Here is a 21,737-nt window from a genome sequence, read left to right as displayed (position 1 = left end):
ACTGTTAAGAAGGTCTGTCTGACACTCACAGCTCTCGTCTTAATGATAGGATGTAATCTGGCTACTTATCGGTATATTTAGCTTCTCAGAGGAGAGCCATTACATGCTCTCTGCAGAGCCCCCCCGGCAGGGTTAAACTCACCATTGAGCTGTGCCCTGTGGTGTTAAGCAGCTGCAATCATGACTATTACAGCTGTGTCTATTGACCCAGGTGTGCCATCTCAGCAGGGCCAAGCAGGCATCTAGGCGGGCATCTCTGGTCCTTGCCTTGGTAATTGATTGAGTGATCCATCAAGTCTCCTGAGGCGTGATTTTTTTTCCAGAGTGATGATATGGAAAACATTTTACGCCCCTGTCATCTCTTAGCGACCTCTCACTTCATAATATGACAGTGGAAAAACACCCCAGGTCAGTCTCTCTTAATCCCTAAGGTTGTTGCTTGCTGTTGTGCAAGTGACTGTTCTTTTTCACTGCAGTGAACCTCCATTTAAAATTAAAGCGTTTTTCTTTCTCACCACAGAAACACTTCGAACAACTAACCTACAAAAAGACACAACACACATTGCCTCTAGATAGATATTCTTTATTATTTCTTTGAGTTTTTTTTAAAATGATATTCTATTCCTAGGAAGCAGAATTTATTAAGTATAAGTATAAGCTATTGAACTATTCCCACTGAATGGCCTTGTTTTCTCCAGTGTATTCTTATTATCCTTTCGTTGGTGTTGTTGTGTCCCTGTAAAATGATTAATGGCATATCTCACTGCTATCTCCCTAGTTACTCTGTAACTTTACACTATCTGAATACACTATACAGTACACTTTGCATAGTTTGGCAGTGTCTCACACTGGGGAGGACTGTATTCCCATATCTGCTAAGATAAATGGTTGGTAAAAGAAATCATAAAGTCCATGAGTGCAATTTCATGCTCCCCTGTCACTCTTTCATTTTATCTTTGACAATGAAAATTATTTAGGTCTTTTATAACAAGTTATCCATAGCGACTCTGAGAGGATGTAAGGATTTGGCAACTGTTTCATTTTTTTTATCCTCAGAATCATTTGTGGGTCAAAGAATCTTAAATTCCTGACTACATTTAAGTGAAAAGCCATTTTGAACACTAACTCTATACAATATCATATAGTTATTAGGCTAGCAACAATAACGTTAGCAGCCATAATGCAGAGCGGTCCTCTGAAGTTGTGGTTCAAAGTGTCGTCTGTGCAAACTTGCAGGAAAGTTATTTTTGGTTGTCAGACAAAGCAAAAGATTTGATGATTGCTTTGTGTGCAGCACTGCCCCTGCACAATTTCACATAGTGCATGAGTTCCTTGTGTCCTGTCTCAAAAGCTCTAATCAAATTTAATGGATAAGTTATAAAAAAAGTGTAACAGAAATAAAATATAGCACAAGTACACAAGTGATATAGCTTACTATAAAACATGTATTCTCCATATAGCTTATTTGTTTATTATTTGGCCTTAGGCCCCTTGGGTATTCAATTGAAATAATAGTTTCTGCAATACAGTTACACTTGCATGTGTTAGGCTCATGTTAGGCTCTAGTTCTCTGTTGTCTCCAGTTATGTTAAGTGCAATTTGCACATTTTCAATTTGCGTCGAAAAACCTGAGTGGAAACACTACAAAATTTAATTAAAAAGTTGTGTGAGGTGGAAATGTATTGAAAAAGAAATGCAACAGGCATGTTACTTAGACATCACCTAAGCTTCGAATGAAGAAATGAAAACATCAGATCTATGTGGAGTGATGAGGAGACTGTGATGTTCCTCCAAGTAAGACATGAAACAAACATAAGCCAAGCATAAGGTTCAATGACTGTGAAATGATCATTGATAGTTATAGTAGTATGGTGGTCAGATTTCTAAATTAAAACCTTAATTAGCTGGTGAAGGCAGTCATTTCTTTGTAGCTTTTGATAAGCTACAAAAAAATGAACATTGTGTGTCATTATGATTATGAATATCATTTGAAAGTTATTTTCAGGTTTTCTTCCCCAAGACTGTGATGGAGTCATGGGTTAGGCAATTATGGAACTTTTTAATTATGCAAGATTAACTACTAAGTGTTCATGACTCAAGAGAAGCATGTTTTCAATCTCTCAATTCAGGAGATGGATTTTCTGTCAAAATTCAAATTGTACAAGTGAAATATTCTGAAATTAATGTTTTATGTTTTATCATAAACAAATAAGAACTACATTTTACATTTCAATTAAAACCAACCTTATGAATGCGCCCCATGTATCTTGCCTCTGACTACTGGTATTGTATGTTAATGTATTACTATAGTTGAGTTTTCAGTCTCTAAATTTCTTTGTTCACTAACTTTATCATGAGTAAATGAATAAAGAGAAAAAGAAAAGTCATGCAGGGCATTACAGGAACTTTGTAGACCAGCCAAAGATATATTGCCCTTGTAGAGCAAAGAGCACAATTAAGTCCCGCCCACCCCGGAGGGGAAAACAATTCATTGCTCTCCATTGACTCTGTATTGCGTGAAGGTGCCTCCTTGTCACTTACATCTGCCAGCAAACAGAAAAATGCCTAAAAACTGCTGTGTGGGGGGATGCGCTACCAACAGAGTAAAGAACCCAGAACTAAGTTTTTATAAGCTGCTGAACTGAAAAATTGAGCCTTTAAGAAGAGAAACGTGGATACAGGCAATAAGACGTGAGGCATCAGCAGGAAGAAAGGGAAAACTGTGTGATCCTGACACTGAGTATGCCTAGCTGTGCAGCAAGCATTTTGTCTCTGGTAAGTCAAATATTCAAATGTCAGTTTTAGGCTAACTATATTTCTGTAAGTTAAGCTAAAGCATTTTGACAGTATGCAACCAGTATTATAGTGAAATGTGGATAAATCAGAAAGCTCTGCAGTATTATGTTTGCAAGCAATCAAGATAAGGAGAAGGAACACTGAGATAGACCGACAAATCTGAGTTTGTCAATATACTTTTTACTCTCTGGTACACATAGGGTGCTAAATTATTCCTCTGACATGCTGAAATCTAATGTTTTTAGCTAGCTACAGGCATTATGTTAGTGTTTCAGCCTTTGGTTGTATATTATGGTGCCGATGGTCTTTCCCCTCCAATGGACGTGGTTTTCGGAGTATGACACATTGTGCTCTGTGTCTACTGGAGATCATAATATCATAACGTCCAAACACTTCTCTCCTTGGACAAACTGCCAGGAGGACTGAACTGACAGTGAATTAAACACCACTCAGATATGTATCTGTTTCATTTCCTCTTGCCTTCACCCCATGTCCTTCAGGCTTCAACAAAGATTACACCCAACCTCTGCAGATGAACAAGAATTGTTTGATCACAAGCCTCTTCTTCCCTTGAAACAACACCCCTCCAAAACCATCTGTTAATGCTGCTGCTCCTGCTCACTTCCTGTCACTTTCCAACAGGCTCCTCAGTCACTTTTGCATTATGTAGTACAAGTTATGCATGGCATGCAGGCATGTCAAACAGCATGCACGCAGGCACACAAATTTACTGCACTGTATGAGATGGGACAGCATTTAAAAATACTGTATATGATGACACAGCATGATTCAGCTAAGCTTAAGAATTTGATGTGTTTCAAGGATCGCACTGCAGCCCCCATTGGGGAAGGATTTATTGTGAATATCCCACAACAAAAAGTTAAAGGTGCCTTCACCTTGTTATAAAATCATAATTGCACATGATGGTTCATTTTATCTGTGTTGATAAGTGGCCTACTTTACCTTTATCTATAATCCTGAAAGGTCATACAGGCTACACTTTCGAATTTCCAGAAAAATTGGGTCATATCTCTTTCAAATGCACCGCTGAACCCTCCCACTTTGATATTCTTAGCAGCAAGGTAGAAAATATGAATTGAGAATAGGTTATCTGTATTAGCCTTTCCAGACTCCTTCAGCCCAGTCATATAGCCGGAATCTAGCAGAGAAAATGAATCAATACATTCAATGCAAGTGTAGATTAAGGTGAGAATGGAATTTTCAGACTATTGGAAAGAGTATAGAGTATTTAATAAAGCAATGCTTACACCGCCAGTGTAGATATAATGCATTCTAAAACATTTCCTCAACATTTCCAGTATTTAGGATGATAAACCTAACATACTTTTCAGTACCTTTTATTTGTGGGAAAAGGCTCATTCAGTTATTGGTGATAAATCTCTCTATCTTTCTCCCTTTTTGCCTTTGTATCAGGATGTCATGATAAATCACACACTCTTAAAAGATAAGGCTGGCGATTTTCTATATTTTTCTTATTGTCAGCAAATCTTACATGCAGCACCAAACCAACAATAAAGTCATCATATTTACAGGTACTGCGTTTATATACAAAGTCTGATATATTGTATTCCTCTGTGCTAAATGTGTGACCTCTGTTGTTGTCCAAAAATGATTAAAAATATGTTAATGAGCCACACAGTTGCACTGGGTGACATGTTCCTTTGTCCCTGAAGAGAGTGGTTATCGTAGCTTGTTTAGAAACGGCTCCAAAGAGTAATAACAGCAATAAGATGGTATATAGAAAATCGCCAGCCTTATCCTTTAATGAGTGTCAAGTATCTGTGATGCCTGGGCTGCAACAATGTTAAAGTGGTCTCTTGACTATGGAGCAAAATTATGCTAAGATGCTGGGAGGATGATAGGATGTCGAATAGCCCAAGGCTGAGAATTGCTTTTTAAATTTGGTTTTGTATACTGAAATCCTCTTACATGGTAAATGGACTGCATTTATACAGCGCCTCTCTAGTCTTACCAACCGCTCAAAGCGCTTTACAGTACATGCCAACATTCACCCATTCACACACACATTCATAAACTGATGGCAGAGGCTGCCATACAAGGTGCCAACCTGCTCATCACGAGCGATACAGTACTTCTTATCCAAAGCGCCCCACAATGTTTCTATGCCAACCCATTCAAACACACACTCACACACAGATAAAACAGAAGCAATTTGGGTATCAGTATCTTGCCTAAGGACCCCTTCAACATGTGGACTGGAGGAGCCGGGGATCACACCACTGACCTTCTGATAGGCTGATGACCCTCTCTACCTCCTGAGCCATAGCCACCCTGTTGAGGTTGAATGCATAAAGTATTAGGAACCTTTTCTGATGTTAATTTGCAGCCTGTTGCACAGTCTAATGGTGCCAAAGCGTTAAAATTTTGTTTGTGATCAGGAAATCAATGAAGAAGAAGAATGTGTGACCTCCTCCTTGACTCACACTCAAGTGGAACAGAGTGGAGTCAAGTGGGAAGAGAAACTAAAAAACACCATTAAATGCTGTTACCACTGCCTTTGTGAATTTGCCTTCTATGCACTATTGTGTTGATTGTGTGATTTCAGAAAAACCGAGGACATGGTTCCTAGTCATCACAACACACCCCCATCACCATAAGAAAATTTGACACCAAGAGACACCAACTGTCTCTTCTCTAAGATTTTGTTTAAAAACTATGAGGAGTTTTTGTATTTCTGTACATTCTGAACATTTTATATCCCAACATCAAGGTCTGAATGCAGTTTCAAAGCTTTCTTCACACTACCAGGAATAACATTCTGATGGAGATATATTGAATATATTTGATATTTGTTTTTGTGGTGTTTTTATGCTCTACAATTATTTGAATTTAAACATATTGGGTCCAAAATCACTCTATAAGAGCCTATAAAATGCAAGTGTATAGTGCAGTGTAGGTTCAGTAGAGAGACACAAATCTTGGCTGGGCCCATGTTCACCAACACTTACAGGTAGGCTAGGCTAGACTAGACTACAACTTAAATGGTCACAGAAATTATCTTAGAGTTATCATTCAGACCTTTTAGCATCTTGCACAGTGAGACTTCTTATCATTTTAAAGTAAAGCTCTCCTTGTCTACCCCTCTGCTTGCTACAGTGAGTTTTACTTCATAAATCATAAATTGCAGAACTTAGTTAATTGTGCCTTTTGGGCACCATTCTGGTATTTCGGTTTTATTTATGTTGTCTTTGTGCTGTTTTTAGAAATGTAGTTATTAATATTTGCCACTCATTTGGACCAAAGGTCACTAATACATAGTTTGTATAACAAAGAAAAATATGGATCAGCAAAGATTTTTAAAAATGTATCTTTTCATTGATGTTGATGTTGCCTTTTCAAAATACATGCAGTATTATGATATTAAGTGGTTCTGTAATGACCTTCTTGAAATATTTTAATGTCAAAAACAATCTCACTAACTAAAAAATTAAATAACTACTCAAGAAGTACATAAATAAAGCTAAACAACAACAACAAAAAAAACTGGATGTATTTCTATTTTTGTGGGTCAGCTGCAGCACTCCAATGCTTTTCCTGTTTCATGATTGTAGAGGGGAAGAGAGGAAAGGAGTGGAAGGAGGAGTGTGCAAAAGCAGAGAGTGGAAGGCATTAAACAAGGCTAAAGTGGAGACGGAGAGTGAGAGAGGGAAGGAACTCATCTCCACCAAGAATGTGATTATGACTATCTGCATCAAGAGAGCTCTCCAATCTCTCACTTTCGCTCCCAGCACAATTAACAACACATCCCACTGCTCCTATACCAAACCCAGGCTTATGATTTGATAGATTGTGTTAAGATTTGGATTGATGCTCTGCCTAAGGGGATAAATGATTACAAATGACTCTGGCCCATCTTCACAGACCTACACTAAAGCAGGGAAGAGCCAGGTGGAATCAGGGTAGAAAGTGGAGGAAAGGGGAAGTGGGTCGAGTTGAAATACTCAGCTCAGTGAACATCACTTCAGTCATTTGCTTTCAACATCATACTGTCATGCATATCAAGCCAAGTTTGCAGAATCAGAGAAGAAACGAGACATGAGGCATATCCAATCGATCCAATCATATCAATTGCAACATTTTCCTTGTCTTACAATTCCCCGCCTCTGGGGCACACTTTGAGATTAAACGACCTTCATGTTTTGAAGCCTTACTGTGTTCTTGTTTGACACTTTTAACTTGCCTTCACCATGCAATTGATTTGCTGGTGCTACTGCGGAAGAGGGACTGTTCCCTCCCTAATGGCGCCATCATGACTGGCATTGCTTCATCTCTTCAAAAGATGCAAACGATTTAGTGTGAATACAGATGAACAGGTACACCATAATCACCATGCATCTTGATGAACATCTTGTGACGTTATGTGAATAATTTTGGAGTGTGTGCCTTACATCAAGTTGGAAATATTCAATGCAGATATAAATCCACAAAGAAATTGATTTTGGAACACCAAGCTCAACAATGGTAAGTATTTAAACCTTTTAATGCATTTGGATCAAGATAATTTAGATTTAATTGTGCATTTTCCTGTCTCTTTATTGTTTTCCATATTTATTCATCTCTCGTGTGAGCTACCATAGTCAGAAAATGTAGAATAGAAACAACATTCACTGAACTGCATTGCAGTTATTACTCATGACTAACTGACATCCTTTAAAAAACCAGTGGGTGTCCCAAGCTCCCCCTCCTCGTTAATTGTTTCATCTTATATGCATCATTACTTTAGTGAAGAAAGCCAGAAAAAATGAAGTAATAATTGCCTTAGTCAAGAACTATGACTGAGGAGAGAATGTACCCACATTTAACAGACATTTCATTCAATATCCAAATGAATGCAATAATTTAATAATTGCTGATATCCTGGAGGGGTGCTCAAGCTGTAGGACAGCCACTACAACAAACACATTTTTCAAAAGGTCATGATAAGAGCTGTTCAGAGTGTTGTGAGAGTCTCATTGGAGCCTGAATGATGATAAGAGTACAGGGCCTGCTTTGCTTCAAAGGGGCCTTCTTCAAATGCCATATCAGCGCCTTGACAATTAGTGTGGGCAGACCATCTGAGTGCTTCACTAATAGAATATTAAATAAGTCATACTGTAACAATGGTAATACTGAGCTACATTAATGATAGTAATAGATGCTCAAAGTATAATCCCATCCCATTATCTTTTAAATTGAGGGGCACACAAAAAGTCTTGCAGCTCAGGTTCCCACATGTTCCAACACTAATGATTACTTCTGTCTCCTTGTAGTGGTAGATGAGTTAACAGGAATATGGTAATAGTAGTTTTCAACAATCACAATGTCAAAAAATCTCACAGGAGGTGCAGTTTTTGAAAACTAAAATACACATAACACACTTCTCCAAATGTCCATGAGACAAGAAAAAAAGAAAAGAGGCAAACCGAATATTGTTACAATGCATTGCCTACAAGTGAGGATATTTCTGTTGAGTCTAATAATGCATATATGTTTATAACATAGGCTCTAAAGGCTGTCTGTCATTACAGATTAACCTGATTGTGAAGGTTAGGACCTCTTATCAGCAGCAGTGCCCTTCAAACATCGTTTATTTTTTAGGTTGCAAATGTTACTGAGCAGGCAGTTGCTTTGCTGGACAGCATGAGAACAGTGCAAGAAGGATCTATTCTCTTCTCTATTCCCAATATATATTGACCCAGCATTTCAGAGAATGTTAGGCTTAAAAGTACTGCAAATAGCCCAACTACCAATCCAATGTCCTATTAAAGATTCAGAAAAATTGTTGTCATTTCAGAGATACCCCTATAAATCTGGATTAGAACCAGGCATGTCTCAAGAATCCAGAAGTACCGATCCATGCAGATTTTAACCCAAACCACTGTGGCCACAAACTAAAGCAAGTATGGAAGCGCCTTAAAAAGCATGAGGCTACAACTAAAACAATACCAGAGTACCCAGATAGCAAAATTGCTGTGCCCATATCCGGTCCACACTCGACACTTTCATGCGGCAAATACTGCATGGAATGATGGAACTTGGGTTGTCCGCTCCTGTTTGCCAGATTTGGACCACAAGCAAACCATAGCAATGCCATATGTAAACCAAAATCTAAACAAATAAACTAGATCTGGCCCACAGTTCATTTTTATTCTGGCCCTGATTGGGCCCACATTTCATATCCTCTTCCAGCCCACATATCACGTGGAATGATGGCACTTGGGCAGTCCGCTCCTGTTTGCCAGTATAGCACCTTTCTATTCTTCTGACCACTCAAAGCACTTTTACACTACAAATCACATTCACACACATTCACCTGCCCATCAGAGGAAATCTAGTCATTCACACACTGAGCAATTTGGGGTTCAGGAGCAATTTGGGGTTAAGTATCTTACCCAAGGACACATCTACATACAGACTGGAGGAGCCGGGAATCGAACCACCAATCTTCCAATTAGTGGACGACCCACTCTACCTCCTGAGCCACAGCCGCCCAAGACCTAGCCCACATTCATATGGCCCACATCCTGCATGGAATGGTGGCATTGTGATAAAGCATTTGTGTGTCACTGGAAAGACAGCTGCCTTAAGCTGTGCAGCCTCAACAAGGTGCTATAAGTTAATCAGTTCAATTGGGTACATGTGGGGCTCAACCGTAATTGCGCCAAACGAGGCAGTGGAAACCAGTTCTTAGACTAGAGGTGGGGACTGTGGCTGGACTGTTAGGACAATGATCCCTGGACTAACATAGAACAGTAAATTCCATGATTATAAGAGGAAGAGGCCAAGGCATACTTTGGTGTAGAAAAATAATCTTCTGGGAGCATTTCCAGATAATCTTACCTTTCCAGTTATAAACATTATCAGTGTGCATGCACCTACACTGAGGCTCACATTCAGATAAGCCAGTACCAATTGTGGCACATCTTTACCTAAAGTGGCCCGATAATGTTCAGCAATATTTGGGCCAAATTTACTATTTCAAATGTGGACCACATTGCTGACTGTGCCATACAATTGCCAAAAGTGGGCCAAATTTGTTGTATAGTATTTAGGCCATATTTGCCATATCATATGTCGGCCACTTTAGGCTTACATCAAGTAAAGCCAGTGCTTACTGTGCCATATCTTTGTCAGAACTGGCCTAGATATGTTTTAAGATAACCGGGCGACATTTGCTGCACCATATATGGGTCACTTTTGGTTTACACCCACATTAACTATTGTCGACTATGCCAGATCTTTGCCAAAGGTGGCCCACATTTGTTTTGTGATATTTGGGCCATATTCACCATGTATCACATGGGCGACTTTAGGGTCACATCCAGTTTCACATTGCCAAGAGCACCACACCTTTGCCAAAAATGGCCCACATTTGTTTTGGGATATTTGGGCCATATTTGTTATTATACATGTAGGCCACTTCAGGCTCACATCCATTTTAAACGGGCCAAAAGAAGGCCATCAGTGCCATATCATTGCCTGAAGTGGCCCACTTCCGTATGCTATCTGGGTAGTTGTAAGTGCAATAATTCAAAAAACCCTGCATGGAAATGTCTGCTAAATTTTACATAAGCTACTATATATGATGTGGACAATACTAACTCATATACTGTATGTCTCAGAAAGTGGCAAAACAAAGCAGTCTCTTTAACATTTCCAGAGAAGGCAGAACAATTGCATTTGCAACTTTTTGACTGATAACAAGTAATTTATTAAAAATGTATTACCAAATTGTTAAGCACAAAGCATTCAGGGCCCAGGCAGAGAATAAATGCTGTTGGCTGATTGTCCAGCAGTAATCAGACTTAAGGATTCATGTGCCTATAGGTATAAGATTTTAATAATTCAGGAAAGCTATCATGATTCAGTTAATTAGGAGTCTTCTTATTGTTGAACATCCAGCACAGGCAACCGCACCTCTGCTTGAACTCTCCTTCTCCAACCTGTGGGAATAGTTTTGGATATGCCTGTCTGTCACTGAGCTCAGCATAGCTACGGAGTATACAAAGGTAATGAGGGAACATACCCACTGAAGATTGAAGCGGGAAGAGACAGACATGAGGAAGTCTCTCTCCTCGGAGACTCCGTGTTTCATGCCGCAAAATCTCCCTTCATACACAGATGACTGCCAAGGTTACCTGGTTTGTTATTGACATCCTCTCTGATACTCCTTACAGCAGAATCAATCATATGGTGTGTAAAATCATAAATCACAGATGAGCACCAATGCTTGGTCATGTGTCATTTCAGATGCCGTGTTAACAGACAGGCTAGAGATTGACGGGTGAAAAGAGAGGATGTGTGGATGTGCTGCTGAGAGTGTGTGATCGTGTTGTGGGTAGCACCAAAGTAGAACGGAGCTTCAATGTATCAGTGATGCTTGAATTGGAGCCCTAGGGGCTGTAAAAGCAGTGACACTGGGGGCAAGCTGGCTAGCACTCAGAGATTTCCCCTGATGTAATCAGAAATTTAATCAGAAACATGGTGTGACCCTGCAGCAATGATGATAAAAGAGGGATCAAAACTGTAGCTGTTTATAGACTGACAAAAATGAAGGGATACAAAAAGACTGCATTACAACTTAAGCTCTGCTGCACTGTGAAGAATAATGTGTGACTGTGTGTGTCAATATGTATTACAGTACTTGCATTCATTGTGTTTACTCTAAGAAACACTTATTCATGAATTCAGATTAGGTGTTAATTCTCCAGTGAATTTTCCATTGATGCTAAATTCAGATACATGTCAATGACTTTGATATGTTAATAATTTACATTCCCAACAAAAAAAAAACACAAAGACACCACGAATTCAAAACAGACAGAAAGGTATAAATAGAAATAACCTCCAAAAGTGTCAAAAAATTAACTGTAATTGTGTGCATTTACTGTAAGTTTGATTCAGGCTAACTGACAAGCCAGAAAATAAACAAAATTCATAAATAATAGTACTTATAAATTGTTAACCACTACAGATGCTAATTAAAATGATTCAGTAGCTAATGTCAAGACAGGAACAGTGCCAACATACAATATGTGTCAGACATGATTGGTGCTGGTCCAGTACGTGTGGGAAATTCTCTCCAGGGATTTTATTATGGGAATACCACATATACATATGTCACACAGGACTTTGGGAGATCCATATATAGCAGAGAGATATACACATGGATCATATATGGATCTGTGCCAGTAAAACAGACACCAGGTTGTAAAGAGATTGCATGTGACTGGATATTATAATATGGCATGGTTTTTGCACATACATTTTTCAGCTAGGTAATTTTTTATACCCACTTGTGTCCCAGTTGGACCACCTACAGTGAAATATGAGATACACAGTCACTGACTGTTTTTTTTTTCTTTTCTTTGTCATCAAACAACCTGCGTCCTGGTTATTTCATAATAGTTTCACTCTGATAGTGTTTTGCCTGTGGGCAAATAGAATCCACATGTCTTATAAGATGGTATAAGTCCATTAAGCTGTGTCACCAAGTACATCAGTCGTTGCCTGAAGGGACTCAGTGAAACTGACAAAACACCCACTCTACTGATTCTGTTGTTGTATGACCAAGAAAAGAGAAAATTGAAAGAGAATTTAAACTTTTGTCTCGCAATCAGGAATTTACATCTCTGTATGCATGTATCTATGTATCAACTGTAACTGAGTGAATCTTTAAACACTATGTGCCTTTTGCAGTACCATGGGAGTCCAGGATTCCTTTCAGTCTGACAATAAAACATTCTTGATCACAACTAGGCTACATAGATAAAAAGATCAGTGTGTCTAGTTACTGTATACAAAGGGAAATACACTCACTTTCTTGCTAAGAATTAGTGAGATGATCTCATGTATGTATTCTAAATATGAGCAGTGAGCTTAGCTTAGCATAAAGACTGGAAACAAGGGAAACAGTTAGCCTAGCTCTGTCCAAAGGTAAAAAAAAAAAGTCAGCTTACCAGCACCTCTAAAGCTCACAAATTAGCATATTTTTATCTTGTTTCCAGCAAAAGAAAAAAAAATCAATAACCCCTTCTAAAACAATTACTAGTTTTACACTTTGGTTTTTGAGTTGCTGGAAAGTGTAATGTTGCTGTTTCCAGTCTTTATTGCCTGCAGCTTCATATTGAGAATACAACCATGAGAGTGTCTAATTTTACTCTCGGCAAGAAGCAAACAAGCACATTTCTAAAATTATTAAATTATTTCTTTAAAACCATCACTACCTTTAATTACTTTTCATTTGTCACCCCCCTCCCCCCCCCCCACCCCACCTCTAAAACAAGTTTCATATTTTATAAGGTACACAAATGTAATATATGAAAGTTTTAATAATCAGTTTCACTTTTACCCATACATTTCACTTTACTTTGACACTGCAGCAATTCACTGTTATCACGCTGGAGAAAACTGTTTACTCACATTCATTCATTAGCCTAAAACTAACTCATTTTTTACATTTCAAACATAACATCTCAACAAATAAAGGTGAACTCTGCATTTGTGTCTTCATTTGTGTCACTTACATTTCTGTCTGCCAGCAGCAGTGGCACTCATCACAGTTAATGAATTGCCTTGAAAAGCAAGAACGTATTTTTTGATTCTGTTATGAGTGGGCGATTGCAAACAGCAGGACACGAACTTCAATACTGTGCTGTTGTTGTTGATGCTGGCTCTTGCCCTATATGTTAGTTTGCTCTAAGACTGTTGTTCCCTGAAAATGGTCATCATAAAGATTGATGTAAACATCTGTGATGTCGGCTTCTCAAGAAAATCTCCAATAAATAAGAACTACAACAAAGACACTGACCAACGCATTAGGATACATCCGCTGAATATGTTTTCTGAGATACACTGTCCACATGACACCAAATAGACTGTAAAGTTTTAATTTCACATTTTTATTTTCATTCGGGATTTTTTTTTCTCAATCACAAACAACAAAATGACCTTTCCTAATAAGAATATCTCAGCTTCTCAACACACACACACACACACACACACACACACACACACACACACACACACACACACACACAGCACTGGCAAAATATTGTTTCCATCAATCTTCCATCATACAAAATTCCACTTTTAGCAGACTTCACTTTAGCTAGACTTTAAATATAGGGCTTGAAAATGACAGAATTTTGCCATTTCATTTAAAGGATAGGTTCACATTTTTTTATAAGTCTGTGTTAAAGGTGCCCGTATGAGTACAGAAACAGGTTTTCCTTGCACTTATCACTCCTCCTGTTTACATTGACCATTGAAAGATCCCTTCCTAATCTGCTTACAATGTAAGTGATGGGGGACAAAATCCACAGTCCTACTGTCTTGCAAAAATATATTAAAAAGTTTCTTTGAGGCTAATATGAAGCTTCAGCAGTAATTAGTCAAATCAAGTAAATATCTTTCAAAGTTACTGTCTTTTTAGTGCCAAATTTCCTTTTTGTTAAAATCCTTCCACTGTAGCTGAACAAGAAAACACAGTCCGTCAAGAAACAAAGGGAATTTTTTACTACAAGATATCCACTTTATCTGACTAACTCAGATGGCTTTAGCCTCATATAAGCTTCAGATTAACTTAAAAGTACATTTTTGTTCATAATGAGGACTGAGGATTTTGTCCCCCATCGCTTACATTGTAAGCACATTTGAAGGGGATCTTCAAATGTGCTGTTTCAATGTTCATATGAGCACCTGACTATTATTTTACTTGAAAAATTCTTTTTCTTTAAGCAACAGTACTCCCTTGTTTATATTTTTCTCACAATAACTGACATGTTTCAGTTTGTGTAACTTAAAAATAATGCATGATTTGTTGTCCAAAACAAAAACACATAGATGTATTGCTGTAGCTATTATTTTAGTTCACCTCATTCTTACTCAGCGAAAGGCCGTGGGGAGCTGATTCGGGGGTTGCACACATCCACATGATTATACCTGGAAGCTGCAAAGTCCACATACAGGTCATTAGCTTGCCACCGAACAACTGCACTGCAGCAGTGCTCAGACTCACTTCCGGTAAACATCATCACTCAAACTGCAAACCAATCCTGGGGATAAGAGGGAGACTGCTGAATAATGTAAAGTCATCTATGGATGTGTCTGTATACACACAGTGAACACTGATATTCATGTGGCCCTTTACAGTGTCTCATCACTTCATTTATTGGACATCTTTTGTAATTTTTTTGTTAAACATACATTTCATGAGAAGTCGAGTAGAGGAGCAGTGTAGCATGCATCACATTTCCATTTCAGGCATATAATCACAGTTAATGTGTTAAGAAAAACTATATACAGCAAATAATAATAATAATAATAATAATAATAATAATATATGATTTTACAATTTATAAAATTGCAAATATGTGGATATTGGCATAGCCATATTATACAGTGAGTACTGTAAATTGTCTCTTGTCATTAACACACATTCCAATCAGTGATAAGTTTTAAAGATTAAGAGCTCACGTATCAGTTTTAACACTGCAATGAACACTGACTTGATATCTATAAGATTTGCTGAAGATTTCCATCATCAAAACACAAAAATACACACACAATAAATAGCAATTTGCAACTTGTATGTGTGTGGTATACACAGATGGCTCCTTACGTGACAAGCACAATGATTTTAGAGAACAATATTACATTTTTTCTTTTCTCCATGAAACAGGTCAATGTTACAGACATTTCTTGTTTTACATTCAGTGATTTGGAGAACATGACTCCACAAACAATTCACATAGAGCCAACATGTCTTTCAAGAAGACACTGTCAGTGTTTCAGTCACTCAGCTCCATAACTTTAAAAAGCAGATCGCAGTTTCCCCCTGTGGTGCGTTTTCCTTAACAGGATGAGGTATTTGCTAGAAGAAATGCTTTTTATTCATCACTCCTCCCTCAGTCTGATCAGACAAGTGATGCCGCAGTTCAGCAGTGCAAGATCTTAATGAATGCTTTTCTGAACTCGACATTAAAGGTGGTGTATATGATAGGATTTACAGCACTATTCACGTAGCCCAGCCATGTGAAAGCATTATACATCTCAGCAGGGACCTTGCATTTTGTGCAGTGGGTGTTCAAGATATGTGTAATGAAAAATGGCAGCCAGCAAATGATGAATACACCTGGGGAGATATGGGAAAAATGGAAATATTAGAAAAAGGCAGAGAGATTCAGGAAAGTGAAAAAGAAGGAGGCTCTTACATTAGACTCGGGATGTCAGTTTCAGTTAATTTTGCTTTCAATAGACTGACACCCATTAACTGGTAACTAACCGTTTAATTTTTAAGAAAAGATGTGATCTAGCTTTTGTTTCTGAGAGCTGTCTAGCAGTCAGTGGTCTGCTCATCCTCATTCTTCTTCACCTCAAAGTATTTTCAATGTGTTTAGTCGCAGTAGCTCTCGATGGCATAACATACTCAGGCTTGAGGTGCCAAACTAGCTCTTTCAATCCCTCACCCTCTACCACACTAATTGGTAGCATATTGGTCTCAATCATTCAGCACACCAACTGGGTGATGGGTTGTTATTACAGGTAGATTGCAGGATTAGCATGCTAGGCTTATAGTTCGTCAGCTGCGTTAATTTAAATCCACCGCAGCTACACCTTATTTTTATGCAGTCTATGGGCTACACACAGCATGGCATGGCTATGCTAATGATGCTAGCCATGCTAATTGGCTGCTAGCTGCTGTGCAGGTTGGTAAAATAGATCAGTAATGTCTCTTTGTATCTGCAAGTTGGTGCACCTGTCAGTGTCAGAGCCTCGGTGTGAGACGCTTTGGTCAATAAATGTGTGTTTTTAAATTTATTTTGTAGCTGCGCTCACCCTCAGTCCTGCAAGGTACCGAAAATTGGCACCAATTGATCTAATGTAAATAATGTGAAGTACCAAGTTCAGTACTGTTGACATCCCTATATTAGACACCCAAATGTGGGTGTCCAACTCCTCTGTATGTGTAACATACAGAGGACTCTAAAATGCAAGTATCAGAATGATTTCCTTTAGTTGCATCACTGGCTGTCTTGTCTTGCCTTTTCAAACTCTATTTTAGGTCTTACCAAAAATTTTTAGATGGAAATAAAAACCCATGCAGAGGCAGCCGAGGACCTAAGATTGCTAGGAGCTTGTGCAAAAGAGAAAACAGGTTTCTAAATTGTACATTACAAGATAGCAGTAGCTTGTAGTAAATGATAATAGAAAGACATATTTGATCTTGAAGACTTTGAACCTAATACCATGCTGATTTGATGTTTGATGTGATTACTGAACATTGTTTTGTGTGTTTAGAAGATATCAGAAACAGTTATTTGGTTGTGGCAATGCTTCATTTCACAATGTTAGTTCCACTCTGATGTGTACACTCACATCAAACAGCTTTTACTTTAATATTAACTTCAATGTAACTGATTATAAATAATTTACCAATGAATGTGAATTTACAAACACTTCAGTAACAAACTTACCAAGGACAATGGCTAACATCTGAGTGGCCTTCTTCTCCTTCTGCTGGGAGATCTTCCTCTTGCTCATGGTTTTCACAGAGGTCTGAGTCTTGCCATTAGGTAAGGCCTGTGTCTGGAAGGCTTTGGCCACAACAGGTGCTGGATCCCCCATGGCCTCTTTTGTAGGGTCTCCATTCCTTTCTGCTTTCCTGCCCTCCTCAGGGGGTGTGGGTGGTGAGGAGGTTGGGCTAGCGTTGGCCTTGTTTGGCATCAATAGTTGGTGGCTGGTGGCCAAAGTGTCTCCAAGAGCGCACTCAGGCTGCTGCTTCTGTTTCTGGCTGCTGCCACTGTGGTTCAGCTCATCCAGCTCCAGATCCTCCCCCTCATTGGCTACATCTTTAATAAATATCTGAGCGAGGTGAGGAGGAGCAAAAGAAAAACAAAACATGGATTTAGGTTGCCATTTTCATTTAGGTTATTGTAAAATGGGAGATATTTAAAATAATAGGTAGCAGATAAATTAAATTTGTAGATAAATAGATAAACTATTATGCTTTCGCCTTTTTTTTAGGTTTGCTGTGCTCACAGAAGCGGAAATGTGGAAAAATGCAGAAACTCAAGGTGACACCTTGCTAAATCTTTTACAAGCAAAACAAATATGTTTCCAACAATTAAATTTTTAGGGGAAAAAATGCTCCAAACAAAAGAAGAAGAACAACAACATCAAAAAAAGACCACGCACCACTTTTTTCTTGTTGACAGGAAAACTCCCATTAGATTTAACAATCATGGTGCACAACCTCACATCCTCTGGATGAGTGCACTTATCCTGAAATGAAAACAGCTGTGTAAGGCTAGCGGACGGTACAATTTCAAGCCACAACTGAAAACAAAAGGGCTGTCGAAGCACAGGTCCAGCTGGCTCCCAGGTCAAATAAGGCTACAATGAGCTCTGGCACAGAAAGACTATTTAGCAAGAATCTAATCCGCAGCTTCATCTGTAGCTGAAAGTCAAGTCCATAAACCTGACAGCGTAATAAAGTATTGGCTGAGATTATTTCACTACGATGAAACAAACTCATCCAACAATTAACACTACCAGTGAAACTTTATTGAAATTAGATTTTACTCCATAATGATTATGTATGTCATTTTTCAACATGCTGCCATATAATGACTTCACAGATCATTAAATTAAATATTAATATATAGTCTGGATTCCCTGTAAACTGCCATGTTAGTTATGAATGTTTTCCCTGCCTTTTTTCTGTAACCCACACACACACACAGAAAAATCCATGTTCATGCAGAGTAAATCCAAGCATGAACATGAGTAATGTAGTGCACTGGATCAAAAGCATTACATGGCTTTCCTGTGCAGAGCCCATTGAGTTTCACTATGTCAGTAAAATCAATAACCAGAATAGCAAAAGGTCAATTAAGGGCCATCATAATTAGTGTTGCATGACGACTATTCGACACTGAAATGTGCCAATAAATGTAACATTAAGGTTAAAAGGAGTATTTCATTTACATATAGGGGGAGAAAAACATTTAAAATGCCTTAGGTGAAACTGAGCCTTGCCCTTTCAATCTCCATTGTTTTTTCAGAGAAAATCAATCTTCTTCTTGTCTGTGTTTTTCCCCTTTATGATATGTTGTTACATAATACAATGCCTCTACATAAAACCATCAAGTATAATTGGGTCGATAAAATTATTGACTGCAGTTTTATGAAGAAAACAAATAAACTCAAAGGGCAAGAGATTTTTATGTTCTGATGTTTTTTTCCCAACTGGTTGAAAAGAAACATCATTCTAAAACTTGTACAGAAAGATAAAGATCTCTGGCATAATAAAGGTATAAATCAATTCAGTATCATATTGAAGCAATAAAAGTCTTAGTCATAAACAGGAGTGATATTACTACAGCAGCTCACCTTCAGCGAAGGGGCGATATCAGGGTCGGCAGCCTGACATACACGCTGCTTTGGTTTTGTGTTTACACGTTTTCTACGCTTCCTCAGGACCACATAAATTTGCACATAAACCAGCAGCGTGATGATGAAGGGAACATAGAAGGACACGATGGAAGAGTACACCACAAAGGCTGGATTGGCGATCACACAGAGAGACTCATCGCGAGTAGCTGTGGAGATAAGCACAGGGTGAATAAAGGCTTTAGACTGCATGTTATGTTCCAGCCAAAAATTGTTTTTTTGTTTACTTTAGGTTTTTTTTTTTGCCACTGTGACTCTTGAAAAAAATTCCACAATAAAATGAGCAATGTGCAGTAGCTTGAACTTACAGCTAAGAACTGATGGTTGCTCTTTGATTATTAATAAAGTCTCTTGAAAATTCATCCAAAACTGTAACAGCTCCTCCCCTCGCCTCACTTGGAGGTCATTCACACGATTTTATTTTTTCCCTCTCTCACTCACTGCAACCCTTTTTATTCCTACCTCACTCAGAACTGTCTTATAGCTTATCCAGAATGCTGCCACAGGACTTCTGACTGGTGCCAAATGTAATGATCATATCACCCTAATTTTATCCTCTCTGCACTGGTTGCTTCTTAATTTTAGATTTTACTGATTTACTTTGAAAGCCAGCCAAATTTGCCCAAAGCTACATCACTGATGTTTTAACTCACTTCATACCAGCACAGACTGGGGTGACAGTCCTTAGACAGCTTCTGGATTCAAGACCAAAATGGACCAAGTTAACTTGAGACCGTAAAGGCAGGCTCAGATTAGGCAAAAATTTTCGCCACACAGGCACAGATAACAACTGAGTTGTCATGGATACACTATTGATGTCACACTCATTGTGCAGTTCATGTTAAATACTTGTTATCTTCACACCACAGGGTTCCTGTGGCTCAGGAGGTAAAGCGGTTTGTCCATTTATCACAAGGTTAGAGGTTTGATCCCCTGTCTACATGTCAAAGTGTCCTGGAACCCGTCACTAAACTGCAATATGGATGTTAGGCCCTTGCCATGCACTACAAACTTGTGTGTATGCTCACAAGAGGGTAAAAGCACTACACAAATGCAGCCCATTTCCTATACAAATCTGTGATTGTGATAGTCTGTGAAAAATAGGAATGTTTTAAATATGAGTTGCTATAGCTTTAAATCAAATGTTGATTGCTTGTATTTTATAGTTGGTGCTACATTTTCAGTGGTTCCTGCTGCTGTGGTTTCTACTTTGATGTTTCCTGAATCTCATGTTGCCTGGATCTGAAGCCACTGCTCGCATGAAAACAGTTGTGGTGTTCACAACTCCAAAGGTCTGACTCCCGGCTGAATCAACATTACATCAAGGCACTCAGAGGGATGAGTGGAGCTTCAAAGTGACAGGATGCGAGCCATGGGAGCTGGACAGCAACAAGTTGGCGCCTCCTAAAAGGCCCTTAATCGGAACCAGCTTTAGCTGTAATTCTCAGTTAAAGCCCAGTTAAAGGGCTCAGGCTAGCTAAAGGTGGCTATATCTCAGTATGAAGTAATACTTTACTGGCATATGTGAGCGTATAAAACTTCGCAAAATGTTTCTTGACACCTTGTATTCACTTCTGTAGTAACTGCACATGGCCACTGACATTGACATTCTGTTTTAGTGAAATATTAATGTAAATATCAACAAACATTTAAAAGATATGCAGGCTAACTAGTCACAATGCTTATGTATATAATGTACACACTGTACTGTGCAGTAGATGTACCCATGAATAATACAGTACAGCACAACAATTGCTCTACCAATTTAGTCAGAAACCACGAAAAAACATTTTTGATTCAAAGACTCCGCAGCAGTTGTGTTTTGTATTCTTTCTTACCTGTGTTATTCAGGCCAAACAAAAGGGGACATGATATGGCGAAAGACAGTACCCACACCACAGAGATCATTACTGTGACCCGTCTCCTGGAACTGTAGCGAGTGTTGTACAGCATTGGCATTGCGACTGCTGTGTAACTGAAAGGGGTGAAGAAAAAATAGCCGCTTTAGTTGTAATGTCTAAAAACATGATACTTTCTGACAAGATAACATGGGAAATATGATGAGGGAGTTCATCTGAACTTTATGTTATACGCTTGTATGATTTGAATTTGATTTGATGAGCTTAAGGCACATATTATCCTTTGTCTGTTTTTTTTTTTATTTTTCTTCCTTCATCAGTGAGAGATGTAGCTTAAAGAAGGATCAAGAACATGAAGCCTATGTACAAGTGGTGCAACCAAGAAATGTTGCTTGTCATCTTTCATCAGATCCTTTGTGATGGTGGAGTGGACCTTTTGAAATAGCTATGTGCTGTGTGCTGCAGTTTACATGAAGAGGAGGTACTGAGATAGGTTGTGTTTTCCCCCCAGTGTCTTGCAGGAAAGACCTTATCATTTAACCTTGGTATGTTGGTTGACCTTATTAGTGAGCCTGCTGTAATCACCAGGAAATGCATAGCTTTCTA

General features: G+C 38.6%; 1 protein-coding gene across 1 annotated transcript in view; it reads right to left on the bottom strand.

The window, feature by feature from the left end:
* Positions 1-15,234: 15,234 nt before the first annotated feature.
* The window catches only part of drd2a (dopamine receptor D2a), a 38,570-nt gene continuing 32,067 nt past the window's right edge, over positions 15,235-21,737 (bottom strand). Inside the window, exons 4-8 of the mRNA XM_042414483.1 lie at positions 21,111-21,247; positions 19,213-19,421; positions 18,016-18,102; positions 17,295-17,682; positions 15,235-15,952 (exon numbers count right to left, since the gene is read on the bottom strand). Coding sequence (XP_042270417.1) covers positions 15,756-15,952; positions 17,295-17,682; positions 18,016-18,102; positions 19,213-19,421; positions 21,111-21,247 — 1,018 coding nt within the window. The 3' untranslated portion in view covers positions 15,235-15,755. The remainder of the gene's footprint in view (positions 15,953-17,294; positions 17,683-18,015; positions 18,103-19,212; positions 19,422-21,110; positions 21,248-21,737) is intronic.

Source organism: Thunnus maccoyii, chromosome 6 (genome assembly GCF_910596095.1).
Source record: "Thunnus maccoyii chromosome 6, fThuMac1.1, whole genome shotgun sequence".
NCBI lineage: Eukaryota > Metazoa > Chordata > Actinopteri > Scombriformes > Scombridae > Thunnus > Thunnus maccoyii.
Note: the sequence above shows the minus strand (reverse complement) of the source record. Positions and strands in the feature narration are given on the sequence as shown.